This window comes from Aquarana catesbeiana, linkage group LG01 (genome assembly GCF_042186555.1).
Source record: "Aquarana catesbeiana isolate 2022-GZ linkage group LG01, ASM4218655v1, whole genome shotgun sequence".
Lineage (NCBI taxonomy): Eukaryota > Metazoa > Chordata > Amphibia > Anura > Ranidae > Aquarana > Aquarana catesbeiana.
The window spans coordinates 971,158,666-971,178,213 of record NC_133324.1 but is presented as its reverse complement, the minus strand read 5'-3'; the positions used below and the strand labels follow the sequence as shown (position 1 = coordinate 971,178,213).

Sequence of the window (19,548 nt, the reverse complement as noted above, 5' to 3'; positions counted from 1 at the left end):
GCACGGGAACTTTCCGCAGACTCCCACGGAGAACCTCAACAAAACACGATGACATCCCCACAACCACCCGCACCCTTTCTAATCGATCAGGACATTAGAAGCCTGCTCCAGGCTCTTCCCACCAGATCGGACATTGAGGCTCTCATCCTCAAGCTCGAGGAAACACATCGCCGGGATATCCAAGAATTCAGAGGAGAAATATCGAATCTGACAGAGCGTGTGTCTACCGGAGAGTCCTCGGTCTCTTTATTGACGGATAGGGTGTCGGCACTGGAGCAGGCCAGAGACCAACAGAGAGATGCCGCCATAGCCCTGCAACTGCATTTAGAAGACGTGGAAGACCGCAGCCGCCGAAACAACTTGCGGCTTCGAGGAATCCCAGAAACGGCACAACAAGAGAACTTGGGAGAGACAGTGCGGGAGATCTTCCGCACGGTACTGGAGGACCCTCAGCTGGAGATCGAACTTGATAGAGTCCACAGAGCCCTGGGCCCCAGATCTGATGACCCGGAAAGACCTCGGGACGTGATTTGCAGACTCCACCGGTACACGCAAAAGGAGAATATCCTCCGACGCGCCTGGGAACATGGAGATGTGGAGATAGAGGGCACGCGCGCGAAGATCCTGCCAGACCTATCCAGAGCAACCCTGAAACGAAGAGCCCTTCTACGTCCACTTCTGGATCTGGCAAAACAGCAAGGACTTACATACAGATGGGGATACCCCCTCTCAGTGCTGTTCCGCGGAGCAAAGGGCTCCTTCTCTCTCCAACGCCCGGAGGACCTCCCAGCTCTCTTCCGATTTATGGAAGCGGAGCCGATCCAAGTTCCAGACTGGCTCCAACTTCTTCCTCGCCCATCCGGAAGATCGGGATTCCTGAGGCCGCGCGACCCTCTGCCACCGAGACAACAGAGGAACAGACGCAGGAACCGGTCGGCTTCGGGAGGTGATATACGTGAGTAGGCCTTTGGCCGCCCATCCCTACCCAGCCGCAACCTTTTATTGTTTTAGCGGGCAGCCCCCAGGTCCATGTTGGCGGACTATTCCCACTGAACACTAAACTCGTCTCCCAAGTGGAGTGATCAATCATCTGAGAGACCCCCGGGTGCTTAACAACCCCTGCACCTTTTTGTTTGTCCCGCCGGTACCGACCCCGTCCTGCACAAGGGCCCTCCCACCTATCTCTCCTGGGTGGCGCAACCGAGCCAGTCCCACTAGGTCTTGAACTCAACAAGACTCACGACACACACAGAAGCTGACAGTGGATACCTCACCCGGACCTCTCCACGATCCCCTTCACTCCTGGATACAGAGGAACATTGCTCCACGAGAGTGGGATTAAGTTTAAACACCCCCTCCAAACATCCGCTGTATGGCCAGCTACGTGGTGAGGGAATGTTGCTCCCGCAAGAGACCCGTTTGTTACTGTACCCCTTGGGGAGGGACGAGAGTATCCTTTCTGTTTTAGCCCTGATATCCAGGATCTTTAAACCCCTACCATGGGTACGGCTATTTTATTTACTGTGAGGTTGCCCGCACTCTAACTCACTATATTTTGTCTCATTCCATGTTACTTCATTCCAAGCATCATATCTTGGCATAGTGTCTTGAGGCTGCGCCCCCGGCTCATCTACTCCCGTGGTGTTGCTGTGGGCGTTGTCTTGGGGCACCGTAATCCAGGATGGAGAAGGGATGTTTGCCTACACGGTATTACTGTTACTCCCATGCGTTCATGGTTCTTGCACTGGTGCCTAAATATATTTGCTTAATTATATGTCTCTAATGATCCATATCTGCTTATTTCATTAGATTGATTGTTTGCCTTACTTCCAGTTTTGTATTTTTATCAAATGACAAATCTAGATAGTCGGGTGTGGATGGCGGGGTGCGGGGACTCTTCACTTGGCCCTGTCCTCTCACTGTCCCAACTAGGAGTGCGCTCCGTTTATGACCTTTTGTCGGAGGAATGTAATAGCCGATTGAGCTACGCTAGATTTTCTTTCTAAGCTGCACACTCTAGTGCCAGCTCTCCTTTTTTTTTCTCTTTGTTTCCTATCCATGTAACTCTCTAGGGGTACTGTCTTTCCCTACTTACCAACTCTTTACCCTATTTTTTATCCTACCTCTCCTCCTCTCCCTCCCCTTCCTCCCCCGGTCCCAAACTCTCATTTTTTACACCCATCAGACAAATCGCAGAGATGGACTCCCTAAATATAGTCTCCTTAAACGTGAAGGGCTTAAATACGCCCGAGAAGAGACGGATTTTGCTACAGGATATGCGCCGTAAAGGTGCTGATATTGTTTTACTACAGGAAACACACCTCAGAGAGGGGTCCTTGCCGACTCTTCAGAATAGATACTATCCGGTAGTGTACCATTCGAAATACAAGGAAGCTAAATCTAGGGGGGTTTCGGTTCTGATCTCGGCAAGGGTCCCTTGGACACACACAGATGTAAAGCTCGACAGGGAGGGTAGATCTCTCTTCCTGCGGGGTAAGATAGGTGACGTTAAAATTACCTTGGCCAACCTGTACGCCCCCAATACGCACCAGGATACCTTTCTAAAGCGTCAGCTAGACCTACTTCATCAATTCTCTGACGGACAACTGATCATAGGAGGAGACTTGAACATCCCACTCACACCATCAGAAGACACTTCCAATGGGGTATCTTCGACTTCTCGAGACCTACGTAAACGTATTAGCGCGACATTGCACTCTTTATAATTGATCGACGTCTGGCGTCTCTTCCATGCAGGAGAGAGGGACTACACCTTCTTCTCCAAGCCACATCAGTCATATTCTAGAATTGACTACTTCCTAATTCCTCACAGACACCTCCAAGCGATCAAAGAAACCACAATAGGGTCAATTACATGGTCTGACCACGCCCCGATAACCCTCCGCTATGCTCTTTCGGACCCCTTGCGAACTCAAAGACCACCATGGAGACTGAATGAGGGACTTCTGAAAGACCCAGTAATCATAGCTGAGGTAACTAAAGAAATAGGTCACTACTTCGCCTCTAATGATACCCCTGACTGTGACACGGGTTTGGTTTGGGAAGCCCACAAAGCCGTTATTAGGGGGATACTTATCAAACATGGCTCACGCATCAAACAGCAGAGGACTGCGCAACTGGAAACACTACTTAAGACACTAGAATCGTTAGAGACACGCCATAAACAAACACCCACAAAACAACTAGGATCAGAGTTAGACTTAGTTCGCATGCAGGTCACGGACCTCTTGCGATACAAAGCAAAAGCGGCACTTCAGATTACCCGATGGAAAATATACGAATCAGGCAACAAATGCGGTCGGTTGCTGGCTCAGTCCCTCCGGGAACAACGACTTGCTACATATACTCCACATATCACGTCGAATACAGGTCAGAAAATCTCTCTACCCCAACAAATAGCACAGGAATTTGGCTCCTATTACTCGTCTCTATACAACTTGACTGAAACGCAAACCCCCTCAGAGAAAACAACAGAATACCTAGCGACCTCCCTCATGCCGTCCCTCCCAGAAGACGCTAAATCACTACTAGATGACCCTATCACCCTGCCCGAACTACAAATTGCTTTAAAAAACTCCAAAACAGGTAAGGCCCCTGGCCCAGATGGCCTCACCACCACCTATTACAAGTCTTTCCTGCCCTCCCTGGGTGGACACATGGTTAAACTCTATAACACCCTAGGCTCAGGTAATAAGCTCCATAGAGCTACCTTACAAGCGCAAATTGCAGTCATACCGAAAGAAGGTAAAGACCCAGGCCTGTGTGGGTCTTACCGCCCAATCTCCCTCCTGAACACAGACCTAAAACTTTTCACAAAGATCATTGCTACAAGACTGCAACATCACCTCCCCGCACTAATACATCTAGACCAGGTAGGCTTTGTCCCGACGAGGGAAGCTAGGGACAATACGACTAAAGTACTCAACCTAATACACATCGCAAACAGCACTAAAACCCCATGCGTGTTCCTCGGGACAGATGCCGAAAAGGCTTTCAACCGAGTAAATTGGAAATTCATGTTCGCAACACTGAGATACATAGGCCTGGGAGACACAATGTTAAACTGGATATCGGCAGCCTACCTGAATCCAACAGCGGTAGTTCGAGCTAACGGGGTAATGTCGGAAATCTTCCCAATTACCAACGGGACACGTCAGGGATGCCCACTATCGCCACTGCTTTTCGCTCTATCCCTGGAACCTTTCCTATGTCACGTCAGGCTAAATCCCGACATCACAGGAGTAGAAATCAACAGAGAACAATTCAAGGTTTCTGCATATGTGGATGACTTACTGTTCTCCCTTACAAAACCCACCACGCTTCCTAACCTTATGAAAGAATTTCACACCTACGGCCAACTAGCTAACCTGAAAATTAACTTCAGCAAATCTGAGGCGATGAGCATTGGAATCCCTACAACACAACTCTCACACCTCCAATCTGGCTTCCATTTTAAATGGTCCTCTACAGCCCTGAAGTACCTGGGTACGTTCATACCCCCAAAGCTTTCCCAACTGTTCAAGCTCAACTTTCCACCCCTCTTAAATAAGGTCAAACATTTACTAGACAAATGGAACGGTGGGCTGCACTCTTGGTTTGGCCGCTGCAGCATTCTCAAAATGTCAATACTACCCAAATTCATATATATCATGCAGGCCATCCCAATCCACATCCCTGTAGACTATTTTAACCAGATAAGAACAGCTTTTATACAATTCCTATGGGCGGGGAAGAAGCCACGCCTGCACCGGGGGGTCCTCTCGCTGCCTAAACTTAACGGGGGATTGGCTATGCCAGATCTTCGAAATTAATATAGAGCATCCCACCTGTGTAGACTTATAGATTGGTGTCGTCATGCAAACACCAAGTTGCGGACAAGACTTGAACAGGCACAGACTGAGATCCCCCTGTCTAGAGCTCCGTGGTGTCACGCCCCCCTCCCAACGGATATTACACGCCACCCTTTAATTGGTAACACAGTCCGAGTTTGCTCACATCTGATACACAACTCCCCTCACTTCTCACGTAACTCTCCGCTCAGACCTATTCTAGGTAACCCACAATTTAAACCAGGGACACGAGATAGGAGTTTCTTGAACCTGAAAGAGGAAGGTCTGTACCAAGCCTCTCACTTTAGCGTTATGGGGAGGTGGAGGACAATCTCGGAGCTTACCGACCCTGACGGTCAATTCCGACTAGACTTTTACAGAGCTATGCAGCTCCATCACTTTCTACGCTCCTTGCCGTCCCCCCAGGATGCTAACCAAACTCTCACAACCATAGAGGTTCTTTGCTCAGAATTAGGGAATCTCCCACACACACTCTCACTCATGTACAAACTACTCATCACCCCACCGGGAGATTATCAGGTACAAAGTCTCAACAGATGGGAGAGAGAACTAAATTGTAGTTTAACAACCAATAAAAAACAACAAATCTTAATGTTCACCCATAAATCCTCTATCTGCACCAAAATCCAGGAAACCAATTACAAAATCCTTACACACTGGTACAGAACTCCTGCTCTTCTGAAATCAATCTTCCCCTCCTCAACGGACGCCTGTTGGAGATGCCAGGAAGAAAGAGGTACACTCATCCACATTTTCTGGACCTGCTCTCGGATCCAGACTTTTTGGAGAGAAGTACGCCAGATAATACAAAAATTCACTGATCGCATTGTCCCTGATGACCCAGCTTACTTTCTCCTTCATGCGACTGACATACCAGCACGGTCCTACAAGAAATCAATCATACGACACCTATTAGATGCAGCGAAGGCATGTATCCCATCCCTCTGAAAATCCCCTCACGCACCATCCATAGCCTTTTGGCTTCAAAAAGTTGAGGAGATAAACCAGATGGAGGATCTAATCGTCACAAGCCAAGATAGACAGGAGCAATACACCAAAACCTGGCAACTTTGGAACATCTTCAAGTACTCGGAGGAGGGGAAAACCCTTCTGGCGGGTGACACCATTCCTCATTAGATGTCTAGAACTGGAGAATAACTGAAGACTGCCCACTCTCGTCTCTGCGGGACACCAACCCTACCACCTCCCCCCCCCCCTGCCCTACCGCCCCCCCATTTCCCCTTTCTACTCACCTACCCTCCCTCTATCCCTCCCCTCCCCTTCTCTTCCTCTCCTTCTCTTCCTCTCCTACTCCATCCTTCAACCTCTACTTGTCTATTTCTTATTTGATACCTAATTTTTCTTTCTTTGGAAAATACAAAACTGACAGGGAAGCATTCACGTAAGGATTATGATTCCCAGGAACATCTGGACTCAAAAACAAGATATACGGTTATATAGAGAAAATGAAAAGACGGATCATACGTGCGTCACATGACTATAATAAATAAACTGCCCACACCAATAACCGTTTATGAGCCACACAAAGTTTATAGTTATGTTGAGCATTTTCTCTTGTTCAGTTCATCTAATCTTAACTAGTACATGTAATCCTATACTGTAATTGTTGTAATTGCAACTATACCTTGTTATATGTATACGTATCCTGGTGAACTGGTTTCCTGATATAAATAAATAATTTTGAAAAAAAAAAAAAAAGAAAAACTGAAATATCACATGGTCCTAAGTATTCAGACCCTTTGCTGTGACACTCATATATTACACTCAGGTGCTGTCCATTTCTTCTGATCATCATTGAGATGGTTCTACATCTTCATTTGAGTCCAGCTGTGTTTGATTATACTGATTGGACTTGATTAGGAAAGCCACACACCTACAGTATCTATATACGACCTTACAGCTCACAGTGCATGTCAGAAAAAATGAGAATCATGAGGTCAAAGGAACTGCCTGAAGAGCTCAGAGACAGAATTGTAGCAAGGCACAGATCTGGCCAAGGTTACAAAAAAAATTCTGCTGCACTTAATGTTCCTAAGAGCACAGTGGCCTCCATAATCATTAAATGGAAGACGTTTGGGAAGACCAGAACCCTTCCTAGAGCTGGCTGTCCGGCCAAACTGAGCTATCGGGGGAGAAGAGCCTTGGTGAGAGAGGTAAAGAAGAACCCAAAGATCACTGTGGCTGAGCTCCAGAGATGCAGTCGGGAGATGGGAGAAAGTTGTAGAAAGTCAACCATCACTGCAGCCCTCCACCAGTCGGGGCTTTATGGCAGAGTGGTCCGACGGAAGCCCCTCCCCAGTGCAAGACACATGAAAGCCCACATGGAGTTTGCTAAAAAACACCTGAAGGACTCCAAAATGGTGAGAAAAAAGATTCTTTGGTCTGATGAGACCAAGATAGAACTTTTTGGCCTTAGTTCTAAGCGGTATGTGTGGAGAAAACCAGGCACTGCTCATCACCTGTCCAATACAGTCCCAACAGTGAAGCATGGTGGTGGCAGCATCATGATGTGGGGGTGTTTTTCAGCTGCAGGGACAGGACGACTGGTTGCAATCTAGGGAAAGATGAATACGGCCAAGTACAGGGATATCCTGGACGAAAACCTTCTCCAGAGTGCTCAGGACTTCAGACTGGGCTGAAGGTTTACCTTCCAACAAGACAATGACCCTAAGCACACAGCTAAAATAACGAAGGAGTGGCTTCACAACAACTCTGTGACTGTTCTTGAATGGCCCAGCCAGAGCCCTGACTTAAACCCAATTGAGCATCTCTGGAGAGACCTAAAACTGGCCGTCCACCAACGTTTACCATCCAACCTGACAGAACTGGAGAGGATCTGCAAGGAGGAATGGCAGAGGATCCCCAAATCTAGGTGTGAAAAACTTGTTGCATCTTTCCCAAAAAGACTCATGGCTGTATTAGATCAAAAGGGGGCTTCTACTAAATACTGAGCAAAGGGTCTGAATACTTAGGACCATGTGATATTTCAGTTTTTCTTTTTTTAATAAATCTGCAAAAATGTCAACAATTCTGTGTTTTTCTGTCAATATGGGGTGCTGTGTGTACAATATGGGGGGGGGGCTGTGTGTACAATATGGGGTGCTGTGTGTACATTAATGATTTTAGCAAATGGCTGCAATATAACAAAGAGTGAAAAATTTAAGGGGGTCTGAATACTTTCTGTCCCCACTGTATATACACACATACACACATACATACAAACATATACACTTATTGGGATTTTGTTTTTACCAGAGAAATGTATCAGAACACATTTTGGTCTAAATTTGTAAAGAAAGATTATTCATTTGCGAAATTGTGTAACAGAAACCAAGAAAAACATGTATTTTTTTTCATAATGTTTGGTGTTTTTATAGCAAAAAAAAAAAAAGTGGTTACAAAAATGATATAAATTTAATTTGGTTACAGTGTTGGAAGACCATACAATTGGCAGTTAAAGTAGAGCAGTACTTACTTTTAAAGAAATCTCCAACCTTTCTCACCCAGTCTGGTACCCTAGGAAAACCTGCCAGACAACATATACAGGTCAGAGATCTCACATTTCTTCACTGCAGTGGATCAACACAGAGTGGTCACCTAAATGTCAGTGAGTTGTTAGTGTTAGATTTTGGCATCATGCAATGCATTAGAGACTGATCACTAAGGATGATCACTCTGGGGAATACCAAGACCTTCGGACTGGTATGGTTTTTAAGAGGAAAACCCTACACCGAAAAAAAGGCATGGGGGTCCCCCCCAAATCCATACCAGTCCTTATCCGAGCACGAAGCCCGGCCAGTCAGGGAAGGGAGTGGGGACGAGCGAGCGCCCCCCCCCCGAGCCGTACCAGACCGCATGCCCTCAACATGGGGGGGTGGGTGCTTTGGGGGAGGGGATCCCGCAGACCCCGACAACCAACGGCCAGGGTTGTCGGGAAGAGGCCCTTGTCCTCATCAACATGGGGACAAGGTGCTTTGGGGTGGGGGGGGTGCAGGGCGCCCCCTTCTCCCAAAGCACCCACCCCTCATGTTGAGGGCATGCGGCCTGGTACGGCTCAGGAGGGGGAGGGCGCTCGCTCGTCCCCACCCCCTTTCCTGACCGGCAGGGCTGCGTGCTCGGATAAGGGTTTGGTATGGATTTTGGGGGAACCCCTACGCCGTTTTTTCGGCGTAGGGGGTTCCTCTTAATATCCATACCAGACCTAAGGGCCTGGTATGCCCCTGGAGGGGAACCCATGCCGGTTTTTTATTTAAAATTTGGCGTGAAGTTCCCCTTCAAGATTCATACCAAACACAGTGCCTGGCATTGGCGGGGATTCAAGTCGGATCCCCGCACCAGTGTCAACACGGCTCGCAAGGTGTCAATCTCGCCAATAAAAGTGGCGAGATTGACACAATATCAGACAACAATACACAAGTTGACCAAAGGGTGGTGGTAAAGAGCTGAAAAACCACGTGATATGGTGAAAGTTGGCTGGAAAAGTCCTGTCGTCTGTATGCAAGACAAACTTTTGGGCAACAACCTTTGTACAAAAATCCAAGGGAAAGTTTGTACAAAGTTCTATCAGGTGTATGGGGCTTAAGGCTGCGTACACATGGGCAGACTTTGACGAACTTCCGATGGACTTTTGAATGAACGGACTTGCCTACACATGATCACACCAAAGTCCGACGGATTCGTATGTGATGACGTACGACCGGACTAAAATAAGGAAGTTAGATAGCCAGTAGCCAATAGAGAGAGAATTGGATGTAGGTACGGCGCTGTTCTGATGACTAATTGGTGATGAACTAGCAGTGTGTTGTAGCAGTGTGTTGTAGTGTCTGCGTGGTGTTACAACCTCTAGTAATTAAAAAGTAGTGACAATATATAGAGGGACTAATTTTTCAATGAGTGATTTGTCCCATATAAATAGCATATAAATAGCATTTAATTGGTGTTACAACCTCTAGTAATTAAAAGATAGTGACAGTATATAGAGGGACTGATTTCTCAATGAGTGATTTGTCCCATGTAAATAGCGTCTAACATGTGAATAATACTAATATTTGCAAAAAATGTATAAAGTCATGACAAATTTGTCCAATATATCATATCATACATAATAAAGTGCATAGACAAAAAAGTGCTTAGTGAAAAAATGAGGGGGGGGGGTTGCTATTTTACAAAGTGGTAAAGTCACTTGTGCTCAGAATAATGAACCAGTGCTTGCTGGAGAGACAATATTGCTTTAAATAGTCTTATTGTATGCACAAATGGTTTTGTGCTTAGAAAGAATTGTTCCTCTGGTAAAACAATATTGTTAAAGTGGATCTTCTTATTCCAGTGCTGGCTTAGTGATGGTGCTGCTTATTCGTGCTCCTAATGTGCATACACTCACCGAGTAGCCTCACCGCTACAGGGGTATTGCGCGGTCACAGTTTTTGCCACTGTGTAGCAGTTCCTGGCATTTCCGGACCGTGCAGCAACTCTTCACATTGAACGGTTCAATGCACAAAGTGCAGAACAGTGCCGCACCTACATCCAATTCTCTCTCTATTCCAGCATTTTCCACTTTGCTGAAGATTGCACCTGTAGAGGCAGCAGTTCTGCATCACACTCGTACCTATTTCCATTGCGCGGATTCATTTTTCATTTTTTCAGCCAGTAGCCAATAGCTGCCCGAGCGTCGGCTTTTGTCCGTCGGGCTAGCATACAGACGAACTGATTTTTCGACCGGACTCGAGTCCGTCGGAAAGATTTGAAGCATGTTTCAAATCTAAGGTCCGTCGGATTTTTGACTGGAAGTCTGCTGCAGGTCCGATGAAGCCCACACATGATCGGATTGTCCGCCGGACTCGGTCCGGTCCTAAAGTCCGCTCGTGTGTACGCTGCATAAAGGAAAAAAGTCTAATTGTGGCTGTAATGAATTGTCGGGTCTCGGCAATATAGATAAACCTCATAGAAAAAACGGCATGGGTTCTCCCCCAGTCCATTACCAGGCCCTTTGGGTCTGGTATGAATATTAAGGAGAACCCCGAACCAATTTAAAAAAAAAAATTGTGTGGGGGTCCCCCCAAAATCCATGCCAGGCCCTTCAGGTTTGGTATGGAAATTAAGGTGAACCCTGCACCAAATTTAAAAAAAAATGGCATAGGGCCCCCCCCAAAATCCATACCAGACCCTTATCCGAGCATGCAAGAAGGCAGGCCGCAGGAAAAGAGGGGGTCGAGAGAGCGCCCCCCCACCCCTCCTGAACCATACCAGGCCACATGCCCTCAACATGGGGAGGGTGTTTTGGGGTAGCTCCCCAAAGCACCTTGTTCCCATGTTGATGGGGACAAGGGCCTCATCCCCACAACCCTTGCCCGGTGGTTGTGGGGGTCTGCAGATGGGGGGGGCTTATCGGAATCTGGAAGCTCCCTTAAACAAGGGAACCCCCAGATCCCGGCCTCCCCCCTATGTGAATTGGTAACGGGTACATTGTACCCCTACCATTTCACAAAAAAAAGTGTAAAAAATAGTAAAAAAGACAGGAGAGACTTTGGGACAAGTCCTTTAAGGCGCTCTCTCATCCCCCCTCTTTTCCTGCGGCATGCCAGGTTGCGTGCTCGGATAAGGGTCTGGTATGGATTTTGGGGGGAACCCCACACCATTTTTTTTTTAAATTTGGTGCAGGGTTCCTCTTACTATCTATACCAGACCTGAAGGGCCTGGTATGGATTTTGGGGGGAACCCCACACAGTTTTTTTTTTAATTTTGGTTTTTAATTTTGGGTGTTAATTCTCATACCAGACCCAAAGGGCCTGATAATAGACTGGGGGGGGGGACCCATACCGTTTTTTCAATGAGTTTTATCTATATTACCGAGACCCGACATTACATTACAGCCGCAATCAGTTTTAAATGACTTTTTTTACCTTTAGAAATGTCATTTTGTACAGGGACTGTTCTAAACACGAGAAAAATGCGCCACTTTACAGGCATACTATAGACACCCCCCCAGGCACGATATTTAAAGGAATATTTCATTTTTATTGTTTCACTTTAAGCACTAAAAAAAAAAAATCACTGCTCCCGAAAAAACGTCTGTTTTTAAAACTTTTTTTTGCATTGATACATGTCCCCTGGGGCAGTTCCTGGGTCCCCAAACCCTTTTTATGGCAATAACTTGTATATAAGCCTTTAAAATGAGCACTTTTGGTTTTTCATGTTAGTGTCCCATAGACTTTAATGGTGTTCCGCAGCTTTCGAATTTGCAGTGAACACCGCATAATGTTCGTTGTTCACCGAACGTCCAACCAACCAAAGTTCGGCCGAACTTATGCTCGGGCTGAACCGTTCGCCCATCCCTACTGATCAGCCCACAGCTCAGGACCTCCCTCCCCCGGCCTCAATTCTGCTGAGTGGAGGATCATGATACAATAATGCATTGACAGATTTGGGTACTGCTATTAGCTGTAATAAAATATACATTTAAAAAATATACATACTTGGCCAAGTTTTCACATTTTTGTCCAGCGACTCTTCTTTTCCAGTCACTTCTGCCAGACAACATAGACAAGTTAGTGTCATCACTTTTCTTCATTGCACTTGTAGGGTCCCTGCCATAAGCTGGATGTGTAGTTTAAATGTAATGTAGACAGCCTGAGCTCTGTTTATGTCATCTGGGTTTGTTAGGTTTCTCATAAGATCATGGAATTTGCTTCTGCCTGCTTCTAGGAAGAGTTCTCTAGTAAAATGAGTGAGATGATCCAATGTATGGGACTTTGAATATTTATTCCACCTCGGTCAATCACTAAGGGGCTTATTCCAGTGATGATGGCTGAATAAGAGATTCAGTATTTGGGGATATATTCTAAAAGGGTGGTTTTCCTCCGAGGCTTTGCCTAGAGAGGAGGTGGTGCTGGAAGGTTCTTTGCCTCTCAGATCTGCTGCCTGGAGAGGATGTAAATCAGGGAGGTCCAGTTCAAGCTTCTTAGACCCATTGCCTGGGGGAGGAAGCTAAAGCTGAAGAAATATTCTGCTTAATCAATTGCTGGTCTCAGCTAAAAGGTCCACTGCTGCCAATTGCTGGTCTCAACTAAAAGGTCCACTGCTGCCAATTTCTGGTCTCAACTAAAAGGTCCACTGCTGCCAATTGCTGGTCTCAACTAAAAGGTTCACTGCTGCCAATTGCTGGTCTCAACTAAAAGGTCCACTGCTTCCAATTGCTGGTCTCAGCTAAAAGGTCCACTACTACCAATTGCTGGTCTCAGCTAGAAGGTCCACTGCTGCCAGTTGCTAGTCTCAACTAAAAGGTCCACTGCTTCCAATTGATGGTCTCAGCTAAAAGGTCCGCTGCTACCAATTGCTGGTCTCAGCTAAAAGGTCCACTGCTACCAATTGATGGTCTCAGCTAAAAGGTCCACTGCTACCAATTGCTGGTCTTAGCTAGTGTTAAGCCTTGTACACACGATCGGATTGTTGGCAGACAGAGCATCAGACTTTTGTCCGAGGGGCGTGTGCCAGGAACTTGTCTTGCATACTAACGGCAGACAATTGTCGGCCAACAATCACAAACGTAGTGGCGTGCTACGTGGAATTTCAGTTCTTGAGCGCCCACCCTTTGGGCACCTTCTGCTAATGTCGTGTTTGGTGAGCGTTGATTCCGAGCATGCGTGTTTCTACTTTGGACTTTTGTGTGACGGACTTGTTAACACACGATAGGAAAATCTGGCAACAGACCGTTGCCTGCCAAAAATGTACTAGCCTGCCATCCAATTTTTGTTGGTGGAAAGTTGGACAACAATTGTCTGATGGAGCGTGCTAACGGTCGTATTTTAGGCAAACAGTCTGTCGTCACACAATTCCCTGCCGAAAATCTGATAGTGTGTACGAGGCTTTAGAATACTGCCCTCTACAATGCATTACCCCCTGATTGGCTCACCGCTCTGACCCTCCCCCCTCACCCTGCCTCAGTTCTGCTGTACAGGGCATAACAGGCAGGTTTTTTCACACGTTAAAATGGCATTTTGGGCCTAAAGATTAGTTAAAAACCCCCCAAAACATGACATATTTTCTGAAACCTTAGACCTTGGAGAATAAATTGGTGAATCCAAAAAAATACTCCGCGCTGCCCAAAAAGTAATTAGCAGCTAACACAACAAACAGAAATTTTGCTCAGATCAACAGGTGCATCAAGTGTAGCGCTGAAATGCCAAATTAAATGACCGTAGTTAGGTTGTAAACATAAATAACGTAGTAAATTAAACATATAACACATGTGATGAAAAATTATGTGAAAAGAAACGGATGAAATAAATTAAATGGTATAAGAAATAAAGTCTCTAATAATCTCCAAGTATCCACAATGTGCGGTGATTAATAACAGTCCATATTGAAGTGGGATGGTCTTGGTCCCCGTGCATAAAACCAATAGGGTAGATGGAGAGTAAGAACACCAGTGTGATGATGCCACCACCAGGATAAATGTAGGCTTATCAGAGAGTTTGAACCCAAAAGAACATACGTTCTATGAGTCAAACCAGCTTGTATTGTCAGCCGACAATAGGGGTGGAACCTTGGGAGTCCTCAGTAAATAGAATCTGAAATCTCCAGAGCCTTCATGGAAGGATCTTCTCCATATTGGTGGTTCACACATCCGGGGAAGATGGCCCATAGAAAATAAAAAAGGGGCCACATAGCATAATTCTTCAGCATTCAGGGTCTTCCAAACTCCATGAGAGGCTGAACATGGGGGGGGTAAGTTCAGCAGGGGGTATTCAGCAAACAACTTACTTATCAACTGCAATCAACAGGTGGCCTGGAGCATGACCAAAAAAGAAGAACTGGAATAAATTGGTGAACAACTGTTAATGCAATGAGCATTTTCAGTAAAAAAAATACACATCAATTTCATTTTACGGCACACAAACACAATATTACAATATTATGTTTGTAAAATATAATAGCTGAGGTTTCTTAAGGCCCCTTTCACACTGGGTCGTTTTACAGGCACTATTGCACCAAAAATTGCGCCTGCAAACTGACCTGAAACAGCCTCTGCTGTGTCTCCAATGTGAAAGCCCCGAGGACTGTCACACTGGAGCGGTGCGCTGGCAGGACGGGAGAAAAAGTCTTGCTAGCAGCATCTTTGGAGCGGTGAAGGAGCGGAGTATACACTGCTCCTGCCCATTGAGATCAATGGGGCAGTGTGCCTATACCGCCGGCATAACACTGCTGTAGCAGAGCTTTGTGGTGGTTTTGAACACTTTTTCGGCCGCCAGGGGGGGTAAAAGCGCACCGCTAGAGGCAGAATACCGCCGCTAAAAGGACGGTAAAGCGGAGCTAAAAATAGCGCCGTTTTACCACCGCCCCAGTGTGATAAGGGCCTTAGTAAATGCATGCCAATCATGCCAAGCTTAAAAATTGCATACATGCTCAAAGTGACAGTACCCAAAATTGTCCATGGAGGGCGCTTTAATAGCCTTTATAGGTCATACATTTAGAGTTAAATGTCAGTGAGGGCTCTGGAGTTATTGATCTCACTCTGGCATGTGCGGCAGTACCCAAAATTCCTCCATGGGCTATATTAGCATGCAGACCACACTAGGTAACACCCACATGTGATACTGAGCCTCCATACAAGATACAAAGTAACATTGTTTATAAACATTGATCAGATGAGAGATAGAAAGATACAAAGTAACATTGTTTATAAACATTGATCAGAGGGGAGATAGAGAGATACAAAGTAACATTGTTTATAAACATTGATCAGAGGGGAGATAGAGAGATACAAAGTAACATTGTTTATAAACATTGATCAGACAGGAGATAGAGAGATACAAAGTAACATTGTTTATAAAAGACTGATAAATGATAGAAGGAACTGAAATCCAATGAATTAAAGGGACGGGGCCAGGGACAGTCAGGCTGAGGAGGCTAAATCATGCTGTAAGTCCTCTAGCCAGGAAATGAGGCGGGGATCTATGTGAATTGCTGCAGCTTCTAATGCATGTTGTGAGAAGCTCACAGTGTGCAGTGAATTCAGAGAAAGCCATTTCAGTCCAGGAGAGGAGCCGCTACAACTGTGCGAGACTGAAAGGAAGGTCAAGGGTCAGTTTTAGGAATGCAAGTAGAGGAATACAAAAAAATGTTTGCATTGTGTTCTAGATCGATGCTTAAGTGAGGCTCACTATCACATGTGGGCATTACCTATGCAAATACAGCCTGCTTAGGAACGCCTACTTCTCCAGACTGACACCCACCCATCAGGGCATTTTGATATTTGCATAACTTCTCCCAAGAGCAGCCCACCCACTGCTTGCATCAGGACTGAGGGCTCTTGAGAGGAGTACTGAATCAGGGGGCTGCAATGATGTTTTCAGCAAGCTATGTACTGCACCTTACCAGCCCCTCCCACCAGCCATGCTTTGCCTGCATTGCATAGAGAACCACAGAGACCTAGTAATCATGTCACTAGGTCTAAAATAAAGTGTATAAAATAAAAAACAGAAAGGTTTTATTTAAAAATGTCACTATCATGTTGATGAAGAGGGAACCAGGGAAGGTGAAATATAAGTAGAATTACTATCAGATATAAAGAAACTTACCTGGAGGAGTGGTATAGAGGGTTGATATGTAGAGGGGAATATCTATCTGACAATAGTAAATCTCACATTTCTGGTCCGGTTCTTGGCTCTTCTTTGTCCCACATTTGAGTTCCTGGGATTTCATATCAATGGTGACATTGTCCAGACTTGGGATTACTGGGCAGATGATTTCTTTTGTAGCACACCGTAAATAGATTTCCTTCACATGACCTTCCGTAGGGCTCTGGGGGTCATCAGTGCAGGTGACATTCCTTCCCCCCCTCTGACACACTGTGGAGGCTCCATCAGAGAGTCCTGGAGAGGGAGATTAGGTACAAATATCATATAACGCAGTGCGGTCATCACATAGAGATAGAGAAAAGGAAGGAGATCAGAGGAAATGATCCCCCATGACCACCACAATATCCCAAAAAAGAAGACCAGGGAGTCTTTATGACATGCCGATATTCACACTGATACATGGATAAAACATTTCAAGTCTTATTTCATCATATAAAACAGAGATTTATATATAGCGCCATCAATTTACCAACGCTACACAATCACATTAGTCCCTGCCCCCAAGGAGCTGACAATCTAGGATCCCTATCACATACACATGCTAGGGAAAATTTTTCTACCAGCCTGTCTTTGGAGTGTGGGGGAAATAACCATGCAAACACAGGGACAATATGCAAACTCCATGCAGGCAATGTTTTGGAATTTGAACTCTACATAAACTCCATGCAGACAGAACTCAAGCTAAAGAGCCCAGTGCTGCATGACAGAAGTGCTATCCACTAAGCCACTGTGCTGCCCTGGAGCTCAATGACTTTTTATAAATGTATTTGGGTAAGACCGTCCACATCCGTACATCCTTTATGGCATCATCATTGTTCACATCACAAAGAATTCTGCTTTTTAAGCCAAACGTTCCTTGGAACAGACTCCACTTTTTCAAGGATGCGTGTACAGATCGAGTGGTAAGGATAATATTATTAAAAAAATGTAAAGCATTATTTACATTACAGAGATATATATGTCATACAGACCACATACATATACAGTATATGTCATCCAATCCCCATACATCTATATGTCATCCAATCCCCATACATAATTGGGCCCAATTAGCCATTTTCCCTCCCCCGGTGTCATGTGACTCATTCGTGTTACAAGGTCTTAGGTGTGAATGGGGAGCAGGTGTGTTATATTTGGTCTCACTCTCTCATACTGGTCGCTGGAAGTTCAACATGGCACCTCAGAACTCTCTGAGGATCTGAAAAAAAGAATTGTTGCTCTACATAAAGATGGCCTAGACCAGTGTTTCTCAACTCCAGTCCTTAAAGCTCCCCAACAGGTCATGTTTTCAGGATTTCCTTCAGATGAAACAGCTGTGGTAATTACTAAGACAGTGAAACTAATCAAATCACCTGTGCAAAATAATGGAGAGCCTGAAAACATGACCTGTTGGGGCGCCTTGAGGACAGAAGTTGAGAAGGATCTGAAAAAAAGAATTGTTGCTCTACATAAAGATGGCCTAGGCTATAAGAAGATTGCCAAGACCCTGAAACGGAGCTGCAGCACGGTGGCCAAGACCATACAGCGGTATAACAGGACAGGTTCCACTCAGAACAGGCCTCACCATGGTCCACCAAAGAAGTTGAGTGCACGTTCTCAGCGTCATATCCAGAGGTTGTCTTTGAGAAATAGATGTATGAGTGCTGCCAGCATTGCTGCAGAGGTTGAAGGGTTGGGGGGTCAGCCTGTCAGTGCTCAGACCATACGCTGCACACTGCCTTAAATTGGTCTGCATGGCTGTCATCCCAGAAGGAAGCCTCTTCTAAAGATGATGCACAAGAAAGCCTGCAAACAGTTTGCTGAAGACAAGCAGACTAAGGACATGGATTACTGGAACCATGTCCTGTGGTCTGATGAGACCAAGATAAAATTATTTGGTTCAGATGGTGACAAGCGTGTGTGGCAGCAACCAGGTGAGGAGTACAAAGATAAGTGTGTCTTGTCTACAGTCAATCATGGTGGTGGGAGTGTCATGGTCTGGGGCTTCATGAGTGCTGCTGGAACTGGGGAGTAGGAATGAGCCGAACACCCCCCGGTTCGATTCGCATCAGAAAATCCGAACATGCCAAAAAGTTTGTTCGAAAAGAAGAACACCGTTAAAGTCTATGGGACACAAACTTGAAAAATCAGAAGTGCTAATTTTAAAGAGTTGTATGCAAGTTTTTGCCCTAAAAAGTGTTTGGGGACCCAGGTCCTGACCCAGGGGACATGTATCAATGCAAAAAAAAAGCGGCCGTTTTTTGGGAGCAGTGATTTTAAGAATGCTTAAAGTGAAACAATAAAAATTAAATATTCCTTTAAATATCGTGCCTGGGGGGTATCTATAGTATGCCTGTAAAGTGGAACAGTTTTACCATGTTTAGAACAATACCACAGCAAAATGACATTTCTAAAGGAAAAAAAGTCATTTAAAACTGCTTGTGGCTGTAATGTATTGTCGGGTCTCGGCAATATACATGAAAATCATTTAAAACAACGGCATGGGTTTCCCCCCCAGCCCATTACAAGGATCTTTGGGTCTGGTATGGATATTAAGGGGAACCCCACACCCAAATTTAAAAAAAAAATGGCGTGGGGGGCCCCCAGGCACTATATACTCTGAACAGAAGTATATATACTATACTGCCTGCCCTAAATACTCTGCAGAAAATTGGGCCTTAGGTGTTGGTGGTGCCAGAACACTGTAACCCCTCACAGTTACGCTTGTTGGGAGCAGGAACGGGCCCTGCTATGAAATATTTGATCAAAAATTGTAATTACATGCCCCTGTTAAACAGGGGCAGCTAAATTGGGCCTTGGGTAGTGGTGGTGGTGCCACAACACTGTAAGCCCTCAAAGTTACGCTTGTTGGGTGCAGGAACGGGCCCTGCTGTGAAATATTTGATCAAAAATTGTAATTACATGCCCCTGTTAAACAGGGGCAGAAAAATTGTGCCCTAGCCAGTGGTGGTGGTGGTGCCACTGCACTGTAACCCCTCACAGTTACGCTTGTTGGGCATAGGAATGGGCCCTGCTGTGAA

General features: G+C 45.7%; 1 protein-coding gene across 3 annotated transcripts in view; it reads right to left on the bottom strand.

Annotated features, from left to right (window-relative positions):
• The window catches only part of LOC141122922 (uncharacterized), a 76,600-nt gene that overhangs the window by 46,312 nt on the left and 10,740 nt on the right, over positions 1-19,548 (bottom strand). For 2 of the 3 annotated variants that reach the window (XM_073612016.1, XM_073612017.1), the window contains exons 2-4: positions 16,469-16,762; positions 12,365-12,415; positions 8,368-8,418 (exon numbers count right to left, since the gene is read on the bottom strand). In XM_073612016.1, the coding sequence (XP_073468117.1) occupies positions 8,368-8,418; positions 12,365-12,415; positions 16,469-16,762 (396 nt within the window). The remainder of the gene's footprint in view (positions 1-8,367; positions 8,419-12,364; positions 12,416-16,468; positions 16,763-19,548) is intronic. The other variant, XM_073612018.1, reaches the window with a different exon arrangement.